This window comes from Nilaparvata lugens, chromosome 14, assembly GCF_014356525.2.
Source record: "Nilaparvata lugens isolate BPH chromosome 14, ASM1435652v1, whole genome shotgun sequence".
Lineage (NCBI taxonomy): Eukaryota > Metazoa > Arthropoda > Insecta > Hemiptera > Delphacidae > Nilaparvata > Nilaparvata lugens.
The window spans coordinates 11,377,634-11,404,314 of record NC_052517.1 but is presented as its reverse complement, the minus strand read 5'-3'; the positions used below and the strand labels follow the sequence as shown (position 1 = coordinate 11,404,314).

The 26,681-nt window shown below is 33.3% G+C and overlaps 1 protein-coding gene across 1 annotated transcript in view; it reads left to right on the top strand.

Annotated features, from left to right (window-relative positions):
* LOC111055992 overlaps positions 1 to 6,291 on the top strand; it is a 214,823-nt gene extending 208,532 nt beyond the window's left edge. Inside the window, exons 13-15 of the mRNA XM_039441170.1 lie at positions 4,162 to 4,351; positions 5,154 to 5,211; positions 6,250 to 6,291. Coding sequence (XP_039297104.1) covers positions 4,162 to 4,351; positions 5,154 to 5,204 — 241 coding nt within the window. The 3' untranslated portion in view covers positions 5,205 to 5,211; positions 6,250 to 6,291. The remainder of the gene's footprint in view (positions 1 to 4,161; positions 4,352 to 5,153; positions 5,212 to 6,249) is intronic.
* Positions 6,292 to 26,681: the final 20,390 nt, after the last annotated feature.

Genomic DNA, 26,681 nt, shown 5'->3' with positions numbered 1-26,681 from the left:
TACATTGTATGAGAGGAACTATGTCTAGAAGATTAAGCAGTTTTAAGAATTACATAAATTGAATTATTATTGTAATTAAAGGAATTATATTCTACTGCCTGCCACTGACGTCACGTCTACGTCACAATCGTTCTACCAATGGCAAATTTTCATGCAAATTATTACATCGAGATTCTCAGAAGAAAGGTCTAGCCAAGAAGCTTAGAGAAAAAGACAGCACTTCCCTTTTGAAATCCTCACCATTCAGATCTCTTTATAGTTACCAAGACCTATTCGTAAAAAATTCTTGTTCAATTTTATATGTTTTATTTGTGAGCCAATATTTTAGGCCAATCTATTTGTTATTTGTAAATTTATTTTCATCAATCGATAAATTTAAAAGTTTAAAGTTAAATCATCCCTTAATTAATTTGGTGAAGGAAATATTAAATTAAAATTCCCCACGTGCTGAAACCGAAGCCTGGACCCGCTGCCGATCAAACGATTTTGATCTAAAGAAGAAAACCACGACTGCCAAGGAATTTCACGTGAGTTATAAGTTTAAAGGGGCCCCAATCTACGCTTCGAAAAATTTTACAGTGCAGAAACATAAATTTTTTCTTTGTTAAATTATTGGCCACGCCGACAAGCGCTTTAGCATTTAAGAGCCTAGAATTTATTCATATAGAATTTCTAAGAATTTGTAGTTGATTAGCTATCCTCCGCTGCCAGAACCACGACCCCGAGCATTTTAAAAAATATTTTATAATTCATTTTTCACTATTTTTTCAAAACTGTTAAATTTTATCAATTGTAAAATTCTGTCGAATCACGCATGATATCATGCAAGTACAAGAAAATTGCTACTTCAAACAGGAAGATAATAAAGTAATCTGGAGCACCACAATAAGGACCTTTCTTCATAGATAAATGACATGCATATGAGCTATTTTAATAAACAATTTTTCACATTATTTATGTCTTAACTATTTACATTCCTTAATTTTTCATCAATATGTCAATAGACATCTATTCACTGAATCCAATTTACTTATATTGATTATAGGTAAATAAACAGGTATACTCCCTTGTCTGATGCTAGTCGCAGCTGGGTTAGAATATTATAATCCTTGCAAATGTTATCTTCATCCCAAGCTGCTCTCCTAGATTTAAAAGAGGATTTTTTCTTTAAAGGGGGCAGGCTGCTTATAGATGGCTATTGATCTGTATTGATATCAATACAGCTGGTTATGTATTGATATCCATGGCTACCTATTGATGTGTATTGATATCAATAGGTATTTGGGCCTACACATCAATACATATCCATGGAAATGTATTGATGTGTATTGATATCAATACAGCTGGTTATGTATTGATATCCATGGATATGTATTGATTTGCATTGATATCAATAGGTATTTGGGCCTACACATCAATACATATCCATGGATACCTATTGATGTGTATTGGCCCAAATACCTATTGATATCAATACATTTTTTTTATTGATCTCTATTGATCACTTCCACTAGGGACAGGTATTCTATGGGTTTTCCTACACATATTGTACAATGTCAACAGCCTTAAATAGAGAAACATACCTCCATATTTAATGAGCTCCATATTTACACCATCAAGACCACAAGCTTTCCTGTTCTTTGACAGTTCAATTGCCAGCAGCAGTTCATCAAGGATGATGTTATCAACATGGTATTCAGCACAATTCACAATTTCTCTTTCTGGCAACGTCTTATCAAACCAAAGTTTTTTATAGTGCCTTATTCAATCTTCTTCTGATTCACAGTCTATTTTGACACGTTCCTTTTGTAACATTAAATTGATTGAACAGTGGTATCCATCATGTGTTATAAATGATTGGTGACCTATTTGGTAAGAGTAATAAAGGGGGCGATCCATCAGTTCCCAGACGGGAACACTGTAATATTGTTGTTGCGTAGCATTTGATGGTAGAGCAAAAGCAGTTGGGGTTTTTTATATTATCAACTAGATGTTTTTTGAATTTGAAAGAAAAACATTTTTTTTTCAGGAGTCAGATTTATTTTATTTAAAAGAAGAAATTTCTGTTTGATTTAAATGTGAATTTTGACATATTTTGGTTTTATAAAATTAGTTATGCTACAACAATTCTAGTACAGAACAATTAAGGAGGATTATGAAATTTTGAGCATTAAATCAATTTTAAAAAATTGAAATTAACTTGTTGCCAATGATTTTTCAAAACGTTAGACAGATCTGTCTGTCTAATTCGAATTGTGTTGGACAGATTATTGTGTTTTTTATTTAAACAAGTTATTTGACTGTTCAAAAAACATTATTCATTTATAATCAATTTGTAATTTCTAAAATCAAAACAATATAGAAAAAATAAATTGAATGTGGAACAATACCGTTATACAGTTGATGTCCATACTAAGTTGCCATGGGGATGTCCAGCCACGGGGCAGCTCGATCTGTCTCAGGAGGTGGGCGATCAAAAAGTGTGTGAAATTATTCAGAAGAAAAGTGGAAAGCTTTTTCCACTAGCTGGCTGGAGGGGAGACTAGAATGCCAGCCCCACTTCTACCTCTCCTCAGCGTTTTTAGTCTATCAGCCAAAACTGTCTGATCAGCTTTTAGTTTTTGAAGTTGGAAAAAATTATTTCTCTTCTTAGGAAAGAAACTGATGTTTGGGGGTTTGTCAAACCTTCTGGTTCATGACACTTTCCTTCTTTGCCCACTGACTTCATGAACTTATAGGCAAATTCCTTTCTACCATGTAAATCATGCTCCACATTTGATATGAAGACATCACATGCCTGCTGATTAACTTGCCTCACAATTTTCTTAGCATGATTCCTTGCTCGCTTATAGATATTGTTGTTATCCTTTGTTGGGTGACTGAGCCAGTTCTTGAAGGTTTTCTGCTTTCCATTCATGGCATCCCTGATTTCATCATTCCAAACATTGAGCCCTTTTCGGTTTTGACGCTTTCTTTGTATCCCAAGAGCTTCTGTAGCAGGCTGTTTTATGACATTTTGCAGATTTTCCCTCTCATCATCTATATTTCCCTTTGTTCCTGTTGTTGTTAAATAAATGAGTAATCGATTTTGATACAGCTAATACTTTCATCTTGCAACAGCCCCACCTTGAAAATTTCTTCCTCATTTATTATTCTTCTTTGTAGATGAACCATCGAGCCAATATATAAATTTTCCCGACAAGCAAGAAATGATCAGAATGTATATCAGAGCCTCTAATAACCCTCACATCTCTAACTTGTCTCGCTAACTTCTGATTCATGATAATATAGTCGATTATTGACCTGCTTCCCCTTGCTGACCATGTGAATTTATGGATGTCCTTTTTCTTGAAGAAGGTGTTCGTGATCTTTAACTGATTGTAGGACACGAAATTTCGAAGTTTCTCTCCATTTCTGTTAACCACATCTTTGCCAAGATTACCAACACACTTAGATACAGGCTGATTTCCTACTCTTCCACTTAGGTCACCCAACAGCAGAAGATCATCTCTCTTGTTAATGCTGTCAACTACCTTCTGAAGCTGTATGTAGAAACTTTCAGTCTCCTCTTTCTTCTTTGGTTCTGTACTATCTTCGGGGGCATACACACCAATCACAGAGAAGTGTCCTCTGTCATGTTTTATTCTGACTGTTATTATTCTGACACTGATAAATCTGTAATCTTTTGTTTTTGCATGGCGATCTTTAGCTATGAAAATCGCCACTCCCTTGCTAGCTCTCTCTAGAACATGAGTTTCCAAATGGTGACACTCAGACCAGTCGATTCTAGTCTCCCCGACTGTCATCATTTGAAAACACATGATCTCCACTAGAGTCGAGTCGCTTCCAGACCTAAGTCACGTTAAGTGTAAGTTGATCCTGAAACAAACTCATAAGTCAAAAAAACAAACTCAAATCTCATAAGTTTCCATCATAACATCTGTTTGGTATCGATTAGAATATACTATTCCTCAGTTTCCTCTTCTTTATTTTGTATTTATATAACTGAAAAGCAGTTTGGTTTCATTGAATAGTTTTTTTATCAATTGTCATTTTTTTAATCCAATTCAATTAATTAATTCATTTCATAGTGATACTTATCATTATTGACTGGAGGTACAGGTGAAAAAGAAATACTCAACTTCAGTTCATCATTTTCAGGTGTTATGTATACACAACTGCAAACTTGAGAGCTATGGGATACAGAACCTACCCCGAAGATGACAAAACAAAGTATAATCCAAGAGTTGCAGAGTACATAGACCAGAAGCTCTACATATTGACTCAAGATGAATTTGATGAGATATTCACAATCACAAGTGTGCGCACTTGGTTTTGCACTGACAATACTGTGAGTATTATATTACCTAACTCTAATGCCAGAATAGTAGGTTATGCAATGGAATTATATGGTAATGAATGTCTTCAAAGCAGAATTTGCATGTAAGTGTAAGACACAAGGAAATAAAACAAGCGAATGTCTTTAGCTACAAAAGTGCTTTATAAACCAAATAGAACCGTTGCATAGGCTACACTATTTTTAATCTATGACCAATAACATAATATTTCGTCAAATTTCATTTACAGTATCAGCCAAAATAAACAGGTACTGTAAATGGTAATAGGGCCTACTTCAATCTATGTGAAAATTCTAACAACACATAGAAGTCAAAGAAAGCAAAATTGGTTAAATACTGGTAATAAAATGTTCAATATGACCCCCGTTCAATTTGAGGCAACACTCGTACCGTTATTTTAGGTTTTGCACCATTTTTATGAATAGGGATTGTTCTATTCTCCTAATACACATGATTATTTATCAACAACACTAAGAATCACAGCATTATTATATAGGCGAGTACGGTACTCTTGTCAAAATGTTCCTGAAAACGTAAAGCAGACACTTTTTTGCCATTTTTAATTTGAATAGTCACTATATATCAAATTAATATGTTATACAAATTATTGTAATTTGGTACTTAGTGAGTTATATAGAAGGACTTTTTGACAACATTCCAAGTATCTTCAATTAGTAGAGTTTATTATAGTTTAGTACAGTCTAGTATAGTTTAGTATGATACAGAATAGTTAAATCAGTTGATATTGTTACTTCTATGATAATGGGCCGTTTCTGAACCTTTGTCCTGTTCCAGGCAAGAAAAAACCGGAAGATCTGTTGGAGTTTTTTATTCAAGCAGAAATAAAGAGAAGGTAAGACATATATTATCAACTGAAAAAAATCCAATCATCCTATTCTATTAATTAAGCAATTTCTGTATTTGTGTAGATATTAGGATATATATTATGTGAGTCAAGGGGATCTAGGAAACGACTAGTCTGATTTGGATAAAATTCCAACAATCAAATCTTAATAATTTTTGAATGGGTCATATCTCTGAGAAAACTCTTTGAGAGCCCGTAACAAGCATTTATTTGTCAGTTAGCAGCTAATGGAGGGAGAGTCTCATACTATCTGTTGAAAGCAAGACAGAGAGAGTGTGATTGAGTGGGGAAAAAGAATATAACAGTTGTTGAGTTACCAATAATTTGATAACATTATTTTGAAACATTGCATTATTTGAGGAACATCTGAAAGTATAAGTTCAGAGAGTAACCAGGTGATAGCTGAGCAACAAATTTGGGATTGAACTTAAGAAACATAATATACAGGAGTTGAAAGTATTGTTCATAGTGAGGTGACAGTAATGTGCTTGATTTCAAAACCAGAGTTGTTCCAGTTTATGTTTTGCTGGTATCACCAGTTGCTCTTTATCAGTCAGTGGAGAGACTTCGATTAGACTCTAATATTTATGAAAACTTCAAATAGAAAGTTTAGTAATCTTTTCAAAATATTGAAATTGAATCAATCGATCAAGAATGATAAAAATAGGTCTATAACCATCCCATCCTTGGTAAATTTAGAATCTGCTTACATTTTATTTCATCTATTTTTTTTTTCCACAAGAAAGCACTGAATGGGAGGGAAAAACTAAGGGTACTCCTTGTAAAAAAATCCAAGTTAATCAGTTCAGTGGTTCAGACGAGGTGATGATGCAAAAATGTAATGTATTTTCTACCTTGTACATGTTAATTTCAATTATTTCATGTTATTAATAATACATAAAAGATTAAAAGCATTCACTGATTGAATTTGCTTCTATTTGTGCATGATTCCAGCTTTAGAGCTTTTTTCAATCAAGTTGTATTGATTTCTAACATATATTCTTTTTTTTCATATTCTTCTGGAAGCACTAAGAAGGGATGCCTAGGTTGTTAATGTAATAACTACATGAAAAACTGGAGAGCTCGAAAATAAGAATGATTCAGTAATAACTAAAAATTTCAAGATCTTCATCATTAATCCATTAATTTATGTAGTCTAAGTGAATATTTCTAATTTATTTCTGTTTCTAATCTGGATATCAATTTCCAGTTCATATCATTATTATTATATATATTAATGAGTTGAAAAGTAACTTTGGTTTTATAACATCTTATTTATCAAAATGTTATTATAGTTTTAAGCTATACCTGTTTTTCAAATCTTCCTAATGTTATTGATATTCCACTTGATGAATGAATGAGTGTATAGAATGAATTAATCAACAGTATCTATCTTCTGTAACATTCATCTATTGATTAAATTACACAAAATAAATCAAAATGTATATCTATCTATGAAAAACGATCAGATGTAACCCATGCTTCATTGGGGTCTTGAAAAAACACAGATTTGTCATCAATATGTATTATTTGGTATATTGGAAGACCAATTTATCGATTTTTGGAAAATTCCTATCATCCCCAGGAAGGACAATCAATATGAGTAAGGAATGTAAATAACTGTGTTTGGGTTTTGAGTAACAATTATGAGTGAAAATATTTGAAATTTTGTTTTATTTATTAGTTCTTAATAGGAGTCATGAGCTGGAAGCTGAAAAAATAATTGCTGTGAAATATTTATAAGAGTGTTGTATACTTTTTTGGCTTATAAAATGTCAATAAAGATTTTCAAAACATAACATCTCTATCTTATTAGACTATATCAACCCCCACCCCTGTTGAGTATTTAAAACTTTTTCCACGCCCTTAGTAATGAGGTTGAAGTTATAATGACATCATCTAATTAACATTGGTGTTGCTATCCTTGTCTATCATCAGACAAAGCAGATAGCGCTATCCTTACCTTGCTATAAAAAATTGCCAGATCGTTTTTCAAAAATGTGAAAAAGCCACTGTATATTATTATTATAAGTGTAAGCGAATTGTGGGAAGAAAGAAAATGAATGGTCGTTCAGGATTTTTTAAGGTCGTTCAGGTTTTTATTATAAGTGTAAGCGAATTGTGGGAAGAAAGAAAATGAATGGTTGTTCAGGTTTTTTAAATGAATAAGAACAAAATTATTATTTTAGAATTATGAGTCTGAAAAGAAAATTACTTTTCGCCACACTTGGATGTAATGAGCTGGTTTACGTGCGTCATATGGAGGCTGAAAGTGATTGTTTTCCGACCAGGCCGGTAAAACTTTATGGCCCTAGGGCTGAAAATTACCTTGAATAACAGCTGATCGTGTCCGATCTCACAAATCATAGAGAGATAATCTCATAACGACTGTAATAATCTATATAATTATGTATCGTGAATCGCGGTATTATGTCTATAATATATTTTATAAATTACTGTTTCATAATTTAATATTTATAAATAGCCTCAACAATATAATGTTGGCTGCATTGTCCATTGTCAGAAAGGTACGTATCGCTAGTATTTAAAAGTGAAGAATCAAATTTGAAATCAAAGTACAATAATTGTATCAATATTCAAAAGTAATAATAATTATTAACAATTATTGTTTCTTTTTATTATCGAATTCCACTTCTTAATGCAATACAATCAACAATAATAATAAGAAAATACAGCAGAGTTCTGAAGTTTAAGGAAAGCCTACTGGTGAAACTCATCCTTGACTGAAAATTCCTAGTAATTTTTCCGAAATTCATTATTAAAACTGTTAGATAATATTTTTCTTCAATATTAAACCATATAGAGAAATCATTAGGCCCACTCAAGATTGAATCTTCGAATGTTTTATCTATTTTCAGAGCAATATTTTGTTGTGAAAATGCCGGCAAACCAGCTTCAAATTTGCTGTCATACACTATATTATAGTAGTAGCCTAGATACGTTACTTGACTTAATTCAGAGTGAAAATTATATTGTGAGACAGAAAACATATTAATTTTAATAATATAAGTCATGAGCCAAAGTCTGTTATATGCTTTTTAGGAGTGAAGTAAACTTTAGAAGTCTAGTTTAAAGTACAGTATTATGTGTCTGCTAAGTCTTATGAGTCAGGCCCCTACGTTCAACAATACGCAATAGCCGAGAGCATAAAGGCGTAATACATCAGTACTCATAATTCGGTGATTAACATGATCAAGGTTTGAATCTCGGTCAATGTCATTTTTTTTTTTGTCAATGAATTTCGACTTTTATTAGCTATTTTTTATATTAGTTACCATACTTACTTTTTTTTAAAATTTCAATCAATTTTTTAGATATATTTTGAGTAATTTGAGACGAATCTGTGAAACATGCAATTATATTAATTTTTTTCATCACATTATTTTAAAATAGTAATGAAAATTCTATGTGCAAAGCGCAAAGCACAAAGCGCCTGGTGCAATATCTCATGGATAAATGGATGAATTATTATTTATTTTGGAAGTATTATCTATAATACTGTATTATAAGGCCAGATTGCACAAAAGTCTGTTAAATATTTGAGATTAAATGTCATGAGAACCAATCAGAATAGACTGTAAATACAAACAATTTGAATGTACATTAGACCTCTCAGAAAAAAGTAGTAGAATCTGCTAGAGGATTCATGTTCTCAAACAATCATAGCTGCACATTCGACTTCTATTTAAATAATAAAGAATAAAATAATAGAGATTTTTTGTATAAGAAGTATAATGATTGTATAATTTATTTTATGTGAAAAACAAAGAATTAACTGTCAATAATGCTTATTTTTTATAATTTAATATGTATTTATGTATCTAGTATAATTAAATGGGTATTTAAACTATCAATAAATGATTATTTCTATAACTTGATATGAATTATTTTGTAGTTTTGATACCGAACAATAGAATAGGATGATACTATCATAACCTCATTAACATTGTATGATTTAAAGTAGCATACCGGTACCTAACCTTAAAATTTTGCTTTCAAAATTGCCAACTTAACATTATTATTATTTTTTTTTTTTTTGGTGTGGCGAAAAATAGCGTTTGCAACACGGGCAAAAATGTTTTTCTGGCTCTCGAACGCTTCAAGTTCTTGACTTTGTCTCGAACTTGAAAACCGCGATCTCGAGCCGGAAAACGTACATTTTCGACCCTAGGTGCGAAATATACTATTACCTTGTGAATTGTCCCTTTGCCTGATCCTCAAGGTCCGGTTAAACCACTCCCGACTTCAAGTAAAAAAATCTGGTGTGGCGCACTCACACAACTTTCCTTGCCGTTATGAAAATTGATCACCTGACACTAGTGTTTCCACGCATCTCAAGTCTACTATTCAAAGATTTGAGCCAGCTGGTGACAGGGCAATAACGCTGGAGACACACATGAGGTCTGCTATCTCTTCATAGTGAATGATTTAATAGAATCAACAATAATTTGCAATTGAATAATCACATTTTCTCGAATTTAAAGCTTATTTTCAATTTTAGGTGATAATGTTACTGAACATTAATTGTAGAGATTTTCATGATCAATCTACTCCACTTGATTTTTTTCGTTTCAATTGTATCTGAAGCCTGATAATTGGGAATCTATCTGCATTGATGGGGTGAAGCTCCTGAAATTTTCACAGATATGGGACTTGTGGCAGTTGATAGAGCTTATTGATGACTATTCTAGGTATGAATTTGATCAAAATCGTTGGAGCCGTTTTCGAGAAAAATGCAAAAAAACCTGTTTTTGACAACATTTTCGCCAATTTAGCCGCCATCTTGAATTGGATTTGTTCGAAATTGTTCGTGTCGGATCCTTATAGGGGAAGGACAATAAGTTCCAAATTTCAAGTCATTCCGTTTATTGGGAGATTAGATATCGTGTACACAGATGCACATACACTCATACATACACACACACACACACACACACACACACCACACACACACACACACACACACACACACACACACACACACACATACAGACAATACCCAAAAACCACTTTTTTGGACTCAGGGGACCTTGAAACGTATAGAAATTTAGAAATTGGGGTACCTTAATTTTTTTTAGGAAAGCAATACTTTCCTTACCTTTGGTAATAGGGCAAGGAAAGTAAAAATATATAAAAAAAACTTCTCCCAGCTGATTGAATCAAAACACTAGCTTTCCCTACAAGATTCAAATCCTGAAAACAGAATTATGTAGTTTTAAACTGCCCGAACTGCGACAGCCTATAATAATTGGATTCTCAAGACAGAATTCTTCAGGTATCCAATGCCAAAACTCAACAACTAACTTCACAAACGGCTCAAAGAATATGGGCCACAAAAGAAAAATTCAAAATCCATTTATATGAAAAAAACATGCAGCCTTGATTCACATACCAAAAGTCGACTCACTCTTGTTTGTATAGCATGGAGCTAAAACCCATAATATTGCCTTCACAAAACGTGATAAAACACACGTTTCATCTTTGTACATTGGAGATCTTCTCGCTTTAACAATTACATTTAATAATTAAATCCGCGACCAGATTTCCAATTCACAAAATAATATTTCAAAAATTGAATGGGTGTTGATGTCATGAATGACATATCACCCGCCCACTGGCAGACTGGACCCCTAGTCTTGAACCCGGGCTCCAAATAAGAAAAATAAAATAAATAGACAATTAATAAAAGTGGCAAACATATATGAAGGAAATCAATGCTCTACAAACCAAGTTCTCTGAATAGAATTTCAACAAATACAATTTCAAATTTTAGGGGTTTGGGAATAAAGATAGGATTAAGTAGTTCTCAAAGATGTAGATGATACTTTGAAGTCCTGAGCGATGAACTGGGAGTCGTCCTTGTATGTGAAGTCCTCCCTTATTCGTCTGATGTTAGATGTCCTCCTGTATTCGTCCGATTTTCTTATGTCTGCTGTTCGTCGATGGTCATTATAGTTTCTTCAACTCCTTCAGGCCTCCAGCCACAGGTACAATATTGAACCATGTACTAAAGATAAGATGATGATCGTAAGGTATCCATACTTCTGGTTGAAGTCGAGCCGTCTCTCAACTGTCGAAGAAATCTCTCACAGCTCAGCTCGCAAGTAGTAGCATGTGTGTGTCCAACCAGTAATAGGCTATGGTAGTTGAGTAGTCACTGAATTCATCCAACTGCCATCCAATCGAGCCGCCGAAATAATGAAATCTCCCAGCATCGAAATTCATCTGTTATAATTTCCACAGAAGATGGAGTTTGTTCTTCGTTATACTGGAACTCTGATTAGTACCTGATGTCCTCTCTGTTGTTGAGTAGTGTACAGCATACTACATGATGAAAATTCAGGCCCTACTTGTGTTAACAGCCAAACGTCTCTGCTTGCATAATATCCTCCAGATCTTCAGGAAAATCGATCTCATAGAGTGTAGTGACAATTCACAAGTCACCTTGCGCTGAAGCTGAAGTCATCTCGAAGAAGCTCATGAAGTCCGCGAAGTCCCACGAAGTCCTTGTTTGCTTAAGTCATTGAGTCCATGAAATCCAGCAAAGTCCCAAAGTCCACGAGATGAAGTCCCGCGTACTCCCGCGAAGTCCGAAGAACGATAAGATGTATTGTGAGAACTACTACTTATAGGAATAATATTGTAATATGAATAAATAAGAGAAATTTGAAATCTAATTCAAAGATAATTTGAGGAAATGATAAACCCCTTTACAAATTTTAATAAACTTTATTTAAAAAAAAAAAAACAATTTCAAATTCATGATGAGCTAGAAATTGAAGAGGATTTTATTCAGGAGAGCGAAGAGTTTAGACAAGTTACACTGGATGAAGTGAAGAAAGAAATAAGGAAATTAAATACAAAAAAAGCACCAGGATTTGATTTAATAACAGGAGTAGTATTGAAGAATTCACCAAGGAAAGCTATAGTGAAATTAACTAATATTATAAATGCCGTTTTTAGACTAAAATATGTTCCTTGCATGTGGAAGGAAGCTGAGGTGGTAATGGTCCCAAACCCTGGAAAAGAGCCTCACAACATCTCATCATACCGGCCAATATATTTGCTTCCAGTAATGTCAAAACTTTTTGAAAGAATATTGTTGAAAAGGCTGACTCCGATTATTGAAAGGAAAAAATTGATACCAGATCATCAATTTGGCTTCAGGAAACAATTCAACAATTGATCAGGTACACAGGATTGTAAATATAATAGGAAGGTCGTTGGAAGAGGAAAAAGTTTGTTCTGGAGCATTGCTGGATGTGAGTCAAGCATTTGATAGAGTCTAGCATGAAGGACTAATCAATAAGTTGAAAAAGCTACTTCCAAAGCAATTCACAGACATCCTACATTCATATTTAACCATGAAGATGCTTATTCTGGACTAGGAGAAATAAAAGCAGGAGTACCTCAAGGGAGTTTTTTGGGGCTGATTCTCTATATTCTGTTTACAAGTGATCTACCATGTCTCGAGAATAATACAATAGCAACATTTGCCAACGACACAGCAATATTAGCTACAGATGACAAGATTGAAAGTGCCACAGCAAAACTTCAAAGATCTCTCGGAAAAATTGAAGACTGGACAACAAAATGGAAGATTAAACTCAATGAAGCAAAATCATTCACATCAATTTCACCAACAAGAGGGCTCAACCCATACCAATAACCATTAACAATCAAATAGTACCATTTTCCAATGATGCCAGGTACCTAGGTATGACTTTAGATGCAAAGCTTCGCTGGAAGGTCCATGTTAAGAAGAAGAGAGAAGAGCTGGAAATATAATACAAGAGACTCTGGTGGCTGATTGGAAGGAACTCCATCCTGTCAATTCCAAACAAAGTACTCCTGTATAAGCAGATTCTAAAGTCAGTATGGACCTATGGTATACAACTTTGGGGGTGTACCAAAGACTTTAATATCAAAGTCATACAACGCTTCCAAAACAAGGTGCTGAGAAACATTGCTGATGCTCCTTGGTACGTCAGAAAACGCGACCTTCACAGAGACCTGCAAGTCGACCTGGTATGCAGCGAAATCCAGAGGCATGCAGAGAAACACGAGGCTCGACTCCACCAACACGACAACATCGAAGCAATCCAGCTGCTGGAAAATGGAGGATAGGTGAGGAGGCTGAAAAGGAAGAAGCCATTTGAACTGGTCTAGTCCTGATTCAAGTGTCTTGTGTCCAGTGAAAAAGCAGAGCAGTGGAAATGAGTGAAACCCACCTGTGTAGTACAGTCATAAGCAGTGTACTAATAATATTAGAATTTGAATAGTAGACCCTATGGAGGATTCTCTTGTATGAAGAATTCATTAGTATTATGGGACAGAAAAAAGTTGCTCATCAGTCCCTAGACTAGATAGCAATGTATCGTTGAATGTAAAAAAAAATTCAAAATCAAAACTACTAAACTTTTCATTAAACAATCATAAAACTCTACAGCTAACTTTAAACAACGAATCTCAAATTCAAGAAAATAACTTCAAAGGTGAAAAACTAAATTCAATTCAAATAAGAATGTGAAAAAACCGACCACAGTATCATTAAACAAGAAAAATTCAATAAGATAATCTTTATGATAAATAAGTATTTCAGCTTTGAAGTTATTTTCTTTGTATAGCATGGAGCTAAAACCCATAATATTGCCTTCACGAAACGTGATAAAACACACGTTTCATCTTTTCTTTGACCCGGCGCCTCCACCAAATATGTAAGTGAATGGTGGGAAGGAAGAAAATAAATGGTCGTTTAGGTTTTTGATATGAATAAGAACAAAATTATTATTTAGAATATTATGGGTCTGAAAAGAAAATTACTTTACCTTGTAAATTGTCCCTTTGCCTGATCCTCAAGGTCCGGTTAAACCACTCCCGACTTTAAATAAAAAAATATATAAAAAAAACTCCTGCCAGCTGATTGAATCAAAACACCAGCTTTCCCTACAAGATTCAAATCCTGAAAACACAATTTTGTAGCTTTAAACTGCCCGAACTGCGACAGCCTATAATAATTGAATTCTCAAGACAGAATCATCCAGGTAGCCAATGCCTCAACGCAACAACTAACTTCACAAACGGTTCGAAGAATACGGGCCACGAAAGAGAAATTCAAAATCTATTCATATGAAAAAAACAAGCAGCCTTGATTCACAGACCAAAAGTCGACTCACTCTTGTTTGTATAGCATGGAGCTAAAACCCGGCTTGATATTGCCTTCACGAAACGTGATAAAACACACGTTTCATCTTTGTACATTGGAGATCTTCTCGCTTTATCAATTACATTTAATAATTAAATCCGCGATCAGATTTCCAATTCACAAAATAATATTTCAAAAATTGAATGGGTGTTGTCATGTATAACATAAGCGTGGCTTGGTTCGTGGAGAGTCCCATAGGAAGTTCCACTCCACCAAATAATAGGCACAATCTCTCATGACGGAAAACTGTGAAATCAGCTATCGTTGATTTTCACATGAATAATTGTATTTTGAACAAGTTTCTTCTGATTTTAGAAAGCCAAAAACAAAGCAAAACACCAAAATCACTAATTCACATACAGAAAATTTAGAATTTTAAAAACATTCAAAGCACCAAATTTGAAAAAAATAATTGAATTGATTTATTTTCTTCTTCTTTTACAAAATATACAACATTAATTGTGAAGGAGGTACCTTATATGAGCAAATGCCTGTGTGTGAGGAGCAGGTTCCAATACAATTAAAAATATATAAGTCCAGTCAAAGTCATTTTTCAGGAATGCAATGATGCATGCAATTAATATTAAGTCCATTTGATATCCCAACTGATACGCTGAGGTGTATATTTGGAATGGAAACTTAAAATCAAGGAGGGATGTCAGATCCCTTATTTTCCTTTACAACTTAACAATGAAATAGATTCTGCTTATTTACTTTCTAAACTTAATATCTACATATCATCCATAGCTCGTCGTTCTTCATTTTCTTTTCTTGTAACACGCTCCAGAACAGAGAGTCATTATAACTCTCCAATTAATAGAATCCAAAGGCTTTTCAATCTCTTTTCTGGGCGCCTAGACGTCTTTGGGTGCTCTCGTGGCAGATTCTGCAACACTCTGAAGGGCTTAATTTAGGATAGATATTTGTAGCCAGGTTTCCGTATGACATTTTTCTTTCTCTCTTTTTTATGACTTTTTTTCTTCCCAGTGCCCACATGATTCTCTGTTATTTCTGTATTGCATGGTTTGTACCCATGCAAGATATTTAAGTGCATATTTTCCCACCTCCCATATTTTATCTTGGAAAGTAGTTTCAGCAATAGATAGGATTAGATAGATTCAGGATAGATAGGAATCCTAGCTATAAGATAGGAATTTTTTTAAAGATAAAAACACATATTTCTTTTGTTAAGACGCTTTTTTTGTTATATAATTTATTTTGTTCTTATTTTATTTCACTCTTGTTTTATTCTCAGCTTTATGTTTATTTTAAATCTAATTTTTTGAATGAAGAATGTTGTAATGTTTCAAGGAGACATAAGGGTTTAACCTATTGTCTCCATGTATGTATTTATGTGAATAAATAAATAATAAATTAAAAATATATCAATGTAACTTGGTGAAAAATCTGGTGTGGTACACTCACACAACTTTCCTTGCTCATTGAACTGTGAGCCTCATTCTTAAACGAGAATAATTCAGGGGAATAACATAATGACGATTGGCGGCAACATATTTGCAACTACGATCAGGCTACTGTATGTGTGTATATATAATTGACTAGCAGGAACCCGTGCTTCGCAAGTATCTATTTCCAAAATCGATAATCTGAAAACTTGACGTAATGAAATTTTGAAGAATTGAAAATAGGCCTATAACCATCCTTGGTTAATTAACAATCTAGCCTATATGCAAAATTTCAAGTTGATAAGTCCAGTAGTTCAGACGTGATAATGCGTCAAACATAATAATTTTCCTATCCCGTACATGTATAAGCCAACTCTTTATTTTATTATAGATATGGTTAACGACTGCAAGAGATAGGAGTGTGGAACAGAATAGTTGTGAAACTATGATAGCCCCAGAATTTTCTCGAACACAATAGTAGGTACCACATGAACTTTTTGAAAGTGATTTAAAAAAAATGTTAAAACAACAGAACTGAAAGTTGTCAACCTTATCATTCTACCTCCATTTAGAGAGTTCGATTCTTGTTGGCAAGAAACATGTTATTCAACGCAGAAATCATTGTTAATTTACTAAACGATAGGATAAGTTGAATAGATTCCCTTTCAGGGGGAGTTTTGACAACCCACAAAACTCATTTTTCATTTGAGGGAATATCGAAAAGGTGCATAGGATCTTATTTTTTGTTCAGCTTGCCAAAATACCCCTCATTTCAATATTAAAATTTTTGACTGACTCTACAGTAAGTCAATAATTCTATCATGGCTCGAATAATTTTGAAATTGTAATAAAATAAAAATGGTAGAGAATAATTAATTCATGTGAATGTCAATACCTTTATTTAAAGACATATTAACTGCATGCGTTTTTGTATTGCCGATACAGCATTGATAAAACTGTAGACGTTTATTTATTTTGTTCTAGCTAAAAAATTAATAATCCATACATTGGGCCTATACATTGCATCAGGAGAATGAAGTAAATCAAAACTATGGTTTTCCTAAACATGTGTTGTTGACATAATTTCTTTGATGCAGCTGTTTCACATTCGCCATTATTATTATACAGAGTTGTGAAAAAAATATAGATTATCAAAACAATACTTTTATTATATTAATAATAATATTAAACATATTTATCAATTATCAGAACAATATTATTGAGGTTGAGTGGAATCAGGTAGAAAGCAATAAAAGAACAGATGTTCTTTTTTGAATTTCTATCATATTATTTTGTTATTTCCAATGATTACAACATAAATGTTAGAATATCACATGTCAATAAATAAATTATTTCATTTCCATATGGCACTCACCTTATCATGTTCATAACCTTACTTAATAGGATCCTTTTTCATCCTTTGAAACCCTTAGAGGCAATATATCTCAAAATCCGTTCTTAGTGCGCGTCTAGCATGTTTGAAGAATATTTGTGCAAAGTTCCAAGTCTGTAGGACAATTAGTTTGAGCTGTAGTGTGATTTTACATCAAAATTTTCGAAAAATGCCCTCTACTGGACCCCCCTGTGCTCCTGATCGAAATTTTTCTGCATAGATCTAATTTTTTTTCGTAGCTGAACAAAAAAGTTCCTCATGACTTTGCTGTGCAATGAGCGGTTAAAAAGTACAAAATTTTGGGGGGGCCCTAGCTCCCTCAGGGGGGCAAATTTCTGAAAATCCTTTCTTAGTGGATGTTTTCAGGCTACCATAAACAATCGTGCAAAATTTCAAGTTTTTAGGCTCAGTAGTTTGGGCTGTGGTGTGATTTCAGTCTGTCGGGGCTTAGCCTTTTATAAGTATATAGAGAGAGAAGAAGAGATTTCAGAGTACTTTTTCCTTTGTGTAAATTGTGAAATTCGATTTTTTTTTCAAAAGTCTTCAAAACAGCTGTTCTACAGATGAAATATCTCGACTATATGTGCTCTTTTTATAAACTGCTCTACCTACCTCATGCACGAGAAGGAGGTTACAAAGTCCATTTCTCAAGGATGGGGTGGACCCCCCATTAGTTTACCAGGATAAAGACTCAAGCCAGTTGATAGAGCTGATAAATAACTATAGGCCTACAGAGTATGAATTTGAAAAAAATCGGTCAAGTCATTTTTGAGAAAATCGTGAAAAACATGGTTTTTTAGTAATTATCTGCAATTTTTCTAAAGAATATTACGGAGCTCCTGCAATTTTCCCAGAAATAAGACTCATGTCAGTTGATAGGTCTTATGAATAGCTATCAATGGTATAAATTTGAAGAAAATCGTTGGAGCCGTTTTCGAGAAAAACATGGTTTTTTAGTAATTATTCGCCATTTTTCTCTAGAATATTACGGAGCTCCTGAAATTTTCCCAGAAATGAGACTCATGTCAGTTGATAGAGCTAATAAATAGCTATTCATGGTATAAATTTGAAGAAAACCGTTAAAGCCGCTTTTGAGAAAAAACGTGAAAAACATGGTTTTTTAGTGATTATTCGCCATTTTTCTCTAGAATATTACGGAGCTCCTGAAATTTTCCCAGAAATGAGACTCATGTCAGTTGATAGAGCTAATAAATAGCTATTCATGGTATAAATTTGATGAAAACCGTTAAAGCCGTTTTCGAGAAAAACGTGGTAATTTTTGGTTTTACTCAGACAGGATTTACTCAGATGGACAGAGGAGGCTGTGGTTTATAACTGCGCGAGGTCTACTGTTCACAGAACTACCAGTAGTCACTGTCTGTATTATAGCACTACCTCTATAAACAAAGGCATAGTGCATTCTGGTGACGTAGGCACAGGTAGGGCTCCCACACCAATAGAAATTTATTGATTTCAGCTGATCTATAATATGAGCTAGTGTTTTTATTGGTGTAGGAGCCCTACCTGTGCTAACGTTACCATCAACCACCTGTCATGCACTATGGCTTTGTTCCTATGGAGGTAGTGATTATAGTCACCTGATCAATTTTGAAAACAACACAAAAATTAATATATTTTTTTCAAAATTGCGTAAACTGTCAGGAATTATTAGTTTTCCGTTAATTTTTTTTGTCATACACACTACAAACTCTCATGAAAACAAATGTCTTACAATTTCCAATTTTATTTAAATTTGCTAAACAATTTTATACAAATGGCAGTTCAATACATAATAGCATAGATAATAAGTGATAACTACTATAGTACAATTAAGACGGTATAAAATTCACCTATTTGTAAAAATTACAGCAACTTGTTGAATTATGACTAGAAAATTTACATATTTCGTTACATTCTTGTACAAAATAGATGAATTTGTGTTTGTAAATTCATAATATAGATACATTGATTGTATTATTGTGATGATCAATTTATTCATAATAATTATTTCAATTTAAGAGTAGGCAGTCGCTTGCGGCCATATTGAATTGATGTGAATGTAAAAAGAGCCAAATCTTGCATCCATTGGTAAAAGATCCCGTCTACAGTTTACATTGGATTTTATTGAAAAAGTATTCAATGTAGCAGAATAATATGTAGGCCTATTTAATGTCTTTCTCAAATTAAAAATATCCCTTACAAAAAAGTTGCAAAACTTGAATTTTTATCAATGTCACAAGGCTATTTTATCAAGTAGGTAGTTTATTTTTGCTCCAATGATAGAAGAGAAAGCGGTTTGACTCAGTGTTTGCGCTGATAAGTTAAGATTCGTGCGCCTGCTACTCCCGTTGGAAGGGTGACCACATGAGTCGACTCCTCTGAATATGATTCATGAGTTGAAAAATATCTTCCCGGTGGCTTAGAACCCACCTAAAATGTAGGTGTGTAGGAAAGAAAAGAGACAAGAATGGAAAAAGTGGAAAGCACTTGCTCTGAAGAATAAGATTATTTTTAAAATGACACAAAATGTAAATTCCCGTCCAAAAATAAAGGCGTAAGTGCTCTAAGGCTAGGCGCACACCGGTTAGTCAAGACAAGACAAGATCAGATACATTTAGTCACAATACTTCACGTTATTGCTTATGACGCAACACACACTGATTAGTCATTGCAATTAGACATGTCTTCATAAGCAACTATGTGAAGTATTGTGACTAAACGTATCTGATCTTGTTTTGTCTTGACTAACTGGTGTACGCCCAGCCTAGAAGATTATATTTTTATCTCAAGGACATAAAAAAGAAAAAATCACTCTTCAATCATACATCTTCGGTTTATGGATAAACAAAAATTATCAAAATTTGGATGGAGAACTTCCAAAATTAAAAAAAAATTGTCAAAGGTATGGAAGTATTGTCAAAGTAGGGCCTATTCTACTTGTTTTGTTATCGTGGTTTGGAACCCACTTTGATATTCAGGGTATGTGCACCTAAAGGTGCGTACAGACTTTCGCGGTGCGATGGAGGAACGAGGGCGGTATGAGGGCGGAGCGTGCTCGGTGCGGGTTGGAGGCGCGTATATGTGTAAGCAGCTTTAGAGAGCGTTCAGGCGTTCAGAGTTCAGCGATCCACGTTCATTTCGTGATGCTGGTCAGATACAAGCGTTCCAATTGGATATCTCAATCGAACAAAATCAAGATACTATCTTTATTTTTTCTATAAAAAAATAAAGTTTATCCAATTAATTTTTCCTTTGGAATTGGGGTTTAAAAAACTTACATTAAAAATGATCTGCATAGAATACAATGGTGCATTATCATTACCAAATAAGGTGCAAGTAAAGGAGTAAATTTATAATATTTTTACAATTTTTCAATAATATAAAGACTAGCTCTAATCTTATTACTATTTTTTTGAAGTTTGTTTGAAATTTTCATCTCGAAAAGAGGACCAGTTTGTCAAAACAAAAAATGAATATTATGATTTACAATAAAGTGGAACTCTCAATGTCTCAAATCAGTCATAAATATATTAATATAAAATTACTTGACGTGTATGGGGTACTTTATTAAAAACAATATAAGAACATGAAGTACACTTTTATTTGAAACATTTCAAACAAGTTATAAAGTTTTAGAACCGGTTTCTGAGCTCGGGATTCAGCTAAGTTCTAGACTTTAAACAGCTGGAGTCAGAAAATTGGTTTTCCAAAACGAGGCGTAGTCACAGTTGTTTTACGACAGTAGTCGCAGTTTTTATTTTCTCATTTCTAAAATTGAAAACGTTTTTTCTTGACAAAATTTAACATTTCTAGATAATTTTGAAAAGCTGGATCTTTACACTATTTTCTCTTTATTTTATGTTGTATTCAATTTTCTAGTTTTTCGAAATTTAATTTAAACGTGGACTACAACTACGCCCCGTTATGAAAAGCCAATTTTTTGACTCCAGAAGTTTAAAGTCTAGAACTTACCTAAATCCCGAACTCGGAAACCAGCCTTTAAAGTTTGAAACGTTTCAAATAATAAGTGTATTTCATGTTTCTATATCGTTTTTAATAATATAACTACAGACAAGTTTTGTTGAGCAAATTGATCTTCAAAATATATTGAGATTCACCATGAATGGTCAGCAATTGAATTATTATAATATGAATACTTCCCATTGCACTAATGCAATGATAGTTGAAAGTGAATTTCACTACATCATTATTATGATTAAAAATGGTTTATAAAAAGCCAAATTATGGAATCAATTCATAATCACTTAATAATTAGAATCGTTGATAATGAAATTAGAAAAAATATATTTTAAAAAACTTAAGCATGGCACTAAATTGACTATTTTTCTTTCAGAGAATAATAATTGTTGATAGGGTTGTTTATTAATCCAAATAGATAGAAATTATGAATACATATGGCTTTTAAGCCTAGTTTATATGATGCCACTTGGCGAGACAGTTGTCTTTGGACAATAATTATTGTCATCACGTGGTTGCGGATTGTCGGAGGCCAGGCCAGTTAAACGAGAAGATGTTCATACGCGGCCAACTATTGGCACGTCAGTTGACAGCTAAACATGTCCGAGTTCTCGTCATCTGTTGTGACTAAACAGCTGAACTGGCAAAACCAAGACAGCGCTACTGGCCTACACCGATCACAATTGTCGCAACAAAGGAGATTCCGAGTGGTGGGGGGCTCGCTGGGCCCAATAACTGTCCATAGTCTACTCCCGGAGACAGTTGAGTTTCGGGCCAATTGTCGGGACGGTTGGCATGACAATTGGCCTGAAGTGATATATGAAGACAATAATATCATGCCAGTCAGTTGCCTTATGACAATTGTCTTGCCAATTGGCATCGTATAAACCAGGCTTTACTTGATAGGATGTCCCACTGTTGTAATTCTGATTATATTTTAACCTTTGTTGAATTTGTAGATCCTAATAGAACTCTTATAAATAATTTATCTCATACTGAATGGATATTTAATTGATTTTGTTCTATAAATATTAGAGTTACGTTATTCCTGAACAAATTTGTGATAGGCTACTCATTAAATTAATATTATAAAGTGAACTATTTCGAGATTTTAATCCTATTTAAAACCATATTCCAAAGAAATATCTTTCATTCTAATGGCAATAAATTCATGTTTGTATAGTGAGGTCCACGTTATAAAGTCAGCACCTGATTAACATTGGTTTGATATCGTTGTCTGTCATTAGACAAAGCAGATAGCTCTATCTTTTTCTACCCCCGCACTGTTGCCAAATCATCTATACTATAATAGAGGAAAGAGCTGGCTTATACATGTACGGGATAGGAAAATTATGTTTGACACATCATCACATCTCAACTACTCAACTGATTAACTTGAAATTAACCGAGGATGGTTATAGGCTTATTTTTAATTCTCAAAGATTTTATTAGGTCAAGTCTTCAGTTAGTCAAGTTTTAAAATAGACCATAGCGGACCACGGGTTACCTGCTAGTATTAAAAAACAACTAAAATGATTCATCTCAATCATGAAACACATATTTTCAAGAGGAAAAAAATATATTTAAGAGTTGATCATTATTGACAATAATAAACTATTGATCTTATATCTGGAATACCGGAATAACTTGACTCACATCTATCTACAATACAGAAGGCGGTGATAACAGATGATTGGCAACTGCATACTCCTATCAGCTCCACTGACTCTATAACGTGAATCCCACTATAGTAGTTTGTATTGAAATTTACTGAATTTTTCTGTCATCAAAATTTTGACAGTGAATTGAAACCAGTCAACGATCTTCAGTTAAATTAAATGAATATGGATTATTCCAAAAAATCGTTGAAAAACTTATTAATATCAGATCTTATTTACGTTCCTAATCGAAATTTCAACTGTCTTTATAGCTTTCACTCTCATTTATTTTCAATCCTATCAACATTTACCAATTTATTTTACTTTCGTTCCAATAAGTCTTTACATGATAGAATGTCTTAAAAATTGATTGTACTGAAATGCATAGATAATAATATACTAAACGTGTTACGTTAAGATGGTTTATTATTTATTTTAGTCTTTTAACCTCTACTTCAAAGCTCAAATAATGCTTTCTGAAGCAATTACTTAATCTGCATTTACATCAGAGTTAATAACACGAGTTATTAACGAAAAGTTATTAACTTGACTGAATCATCAAAAATTTCTCTCAACAAAAGTTAATAGCTCGTGTTTTTAACAGAAAATCCCTTGTTATTAACAAGATCTTGTTATCAATATAATTGACTTCCATATGATTTAATTTAACAAGAGTATTCATATGATATAACAGCCGGAATAAAATGCAAAATATTTCCATCAAAATACTTTAAATTGAAACAGGTGTGATCATTAACATAATGATCTTCATCTGATCTAATGTAAACAAATTATAGTGCGTTTACACCAGAGTTGATAACAAAAGTTTATAACATATGTTAATAACATTTTCTTTTGGCTGCTAGTTTTGTTATCATCAAAAGTTAATAACTTTGTCACGTGTTTCGTCTGTAGCTGTAGTTATTAGGGAACAGCTGTAGTTTTAGGGTGGGGATGCGGGGCGAGGGGGTTGAGGGGAAGATAGGAACCTGTTCTTAACAAAAGTTAATGCGATAAAAGAGGCTTTTGTTATAAACATAACACATTTCCTTTGATCTTTACCGACTCTCGATGGATAGCATAAATCTTGTTAATAACAAGAAATTTTCTGTTAAAAACACAAGTTATCAACTTTTGTTAAGAGAAATTTTCGTCGATTCAGTCAAGTTGATAACTCTTTATTAATAACTCATGTTATCAACTCCGGTGTAATCGCAACTCAACATGATGTTAATGACTTCTGAAATCAACATCAGTTGATAACAAAAATGTTAAAAACTTGTGTCATCAACTCCGGTGTAGCTTTAGAAATTGCTTTACAGGGTTGATAATGCGAAAAAGGCCTATATTAGAATTATTCATATCCCTTTGATTTTTGATCGTAACGCAATTCCAATTAAGTATGAGACAATTTTTTATTGAATAAAATTCATTAATAATTGATCACTTATTAATTCAATAATATTATTATTAAAATAAGTAATCCAGTAATAAAGTACGTATATCTTCAGTCACATATAAAGAGAAGTCTTCCGAATCAAAATCAAACTAGAAACCATTTCAGATGCAAAGAAACAGTCTAAAAATTAAAAGTAAGTACTCGCCAAATTTGAAATAAAAAGTGTATATAAAAATTAAAAAAAAAACTTCAGATGAGCTCTATGAAACTTATTTTCGGTACAAATTAATTATACAAATTAAAGAGTAATTAATTATGTATCCCGTAATTCCTATAATCCTTTAATGTACCATGTACTTTCCATTATAAATAAGTGTCAAAAGCATCGAAATACACCACCTAAGGCTTATCGATATTGCAATTTCCAATATCGATGTATCTAACAATATCGATATGGTATCAATATTAATAGTCGAATATCGATGTAACTTTTGAATGGTAATGAACCCACATATTGCCGAAAAACAAAATATCTCATCCCCGAGATTCACAAGCTGACGTATAGCCAAACTGTAAGATGTATGTATTCAGGGCTATTTATTACTTTCCTTGTCCTATTACCATTATAGGTAAGGAAAGTATTGCTTTCCAAAAAAATTAAGGTACTGTGATTTCAAGAATCCTATACGTTTCAAGGTCCCCTGAGTCCAAAAACATAATTTTTTTATGTAGCATCATAGTACCCTTTTTTGAAATTAATATAAAATAATAGATTATAAACACAAATTAAAACAACTAGTTTCAATGTTCCACATCATTTTCAGGTTTTAAAAATAAATTTCAAATAAACATTTACTAATAGTTTTTCTATAAAATAAACACTAACTAAAAGATGAAGAAACCTTATAGCTGTGTTTACACCAAAGTTATCAACAAAATATTTATCGCTCCGTCCTTATATATTCTATTGAGGTGCGTACAGATACACGCGCCGCGAACATGAGCAATTTACTTTTAATCAGCTGATTATAACTGTATTTTTACAGAAACGGTAAGATACAGATACAAAAAGTTTGGCATCAGTTGATTAAACGTGAATTGCTCATGTTCGCGGCGCGTAAATCTGTACGCACCTTTAGATTGAACATGATACATACACATGATGAACATATGTGTTTTTCACATTTGAAAACACATGCTCTCGACTAGAGTCGAGTCTCTTCCTGACCTGAGTCGCGTAAGTGTGAGTTGAGCCTAAAGGTACATTTTAGTTTGTGCGAAAACTTCCGATGTCGACCGCGACCGGGTCGGGCTCGAACAAAATGGCCGACTGCTTCTGTGTTAAATCAGGAGAGTTTTTGTTTATGCAAATTTTTCCAAACATTGTACGCGTTAGATTGAAGCAGCACTCCTCAAGAAGTCATTTCAGTCATCCGCAGTGAATTCTAACCTTAAGTCTGTGCAAAGGCTGCCATTTTTTTTTAAATATTTATTTCATAAATCTGTATTATTTTATGGCAAATGAATGAATTTGAATTTGAATAACTACATAGTATAGGATCATATTATAATTTATAAAACAACAATTCTCATTCGGTTGTGTTACTTGATATGTATTTGGAATAATAGTCTAATAATATCGAGTGACCTGGCTGGCTCAGGTCTGGTGTCAGAGTTTTCAGGGCGCAACTGATCAATTTCAGGGCCTCTCACATCACCTAACGACTGCATTCTACGCAAATAATCTATAATAAATTCTTTTTTGGAATAATCTATAATCAATGTAATGGCAGATAACCCAACTTTGGTCCGAATGTGTGACTTTTGAAATAGCGACCTTGTCGTGCAAAGGAAATCACCAGTTGACCGCGGTTTTTCAGCCATCTTGAAATTGAGCCCGACCTGGACGCGGTTGACGTCAGAAGTTTTCGCATCAACGAAAACGTACCTTTACGCTTAAGGCTCTACAGACTATTCTTTTGAGACATATTATTGCATTGATAATGTCACACTTTTCAAACAATCGACCTTGCAATTAGATACTTACTCTATCGAAACCCATATTATCGACTATCGGCTCTACCAGCATTGATAATTCTTGACACGGTCATTGCATGTATAATATACCTATAAAAAATCAACTTTCCTCAATAGTTTTACAAATTTTTCTCAAGTATCGATACTCGACTATCGACTTATAATATTGATACTCAAACATCGAAATTACTAATAACGATACTTTTCCACTTACAGTTGCAAATTATATCCGCAATAGACTCAAAGACCTTAAAGATGCATAGACTCACATGCAGCGCTAGTGTCGTACTTGGAATTGAAATCGGCCATTGAGGGGGCAGCCTATAAGATTATTACATACCAATGCCTTTGTAATATATAA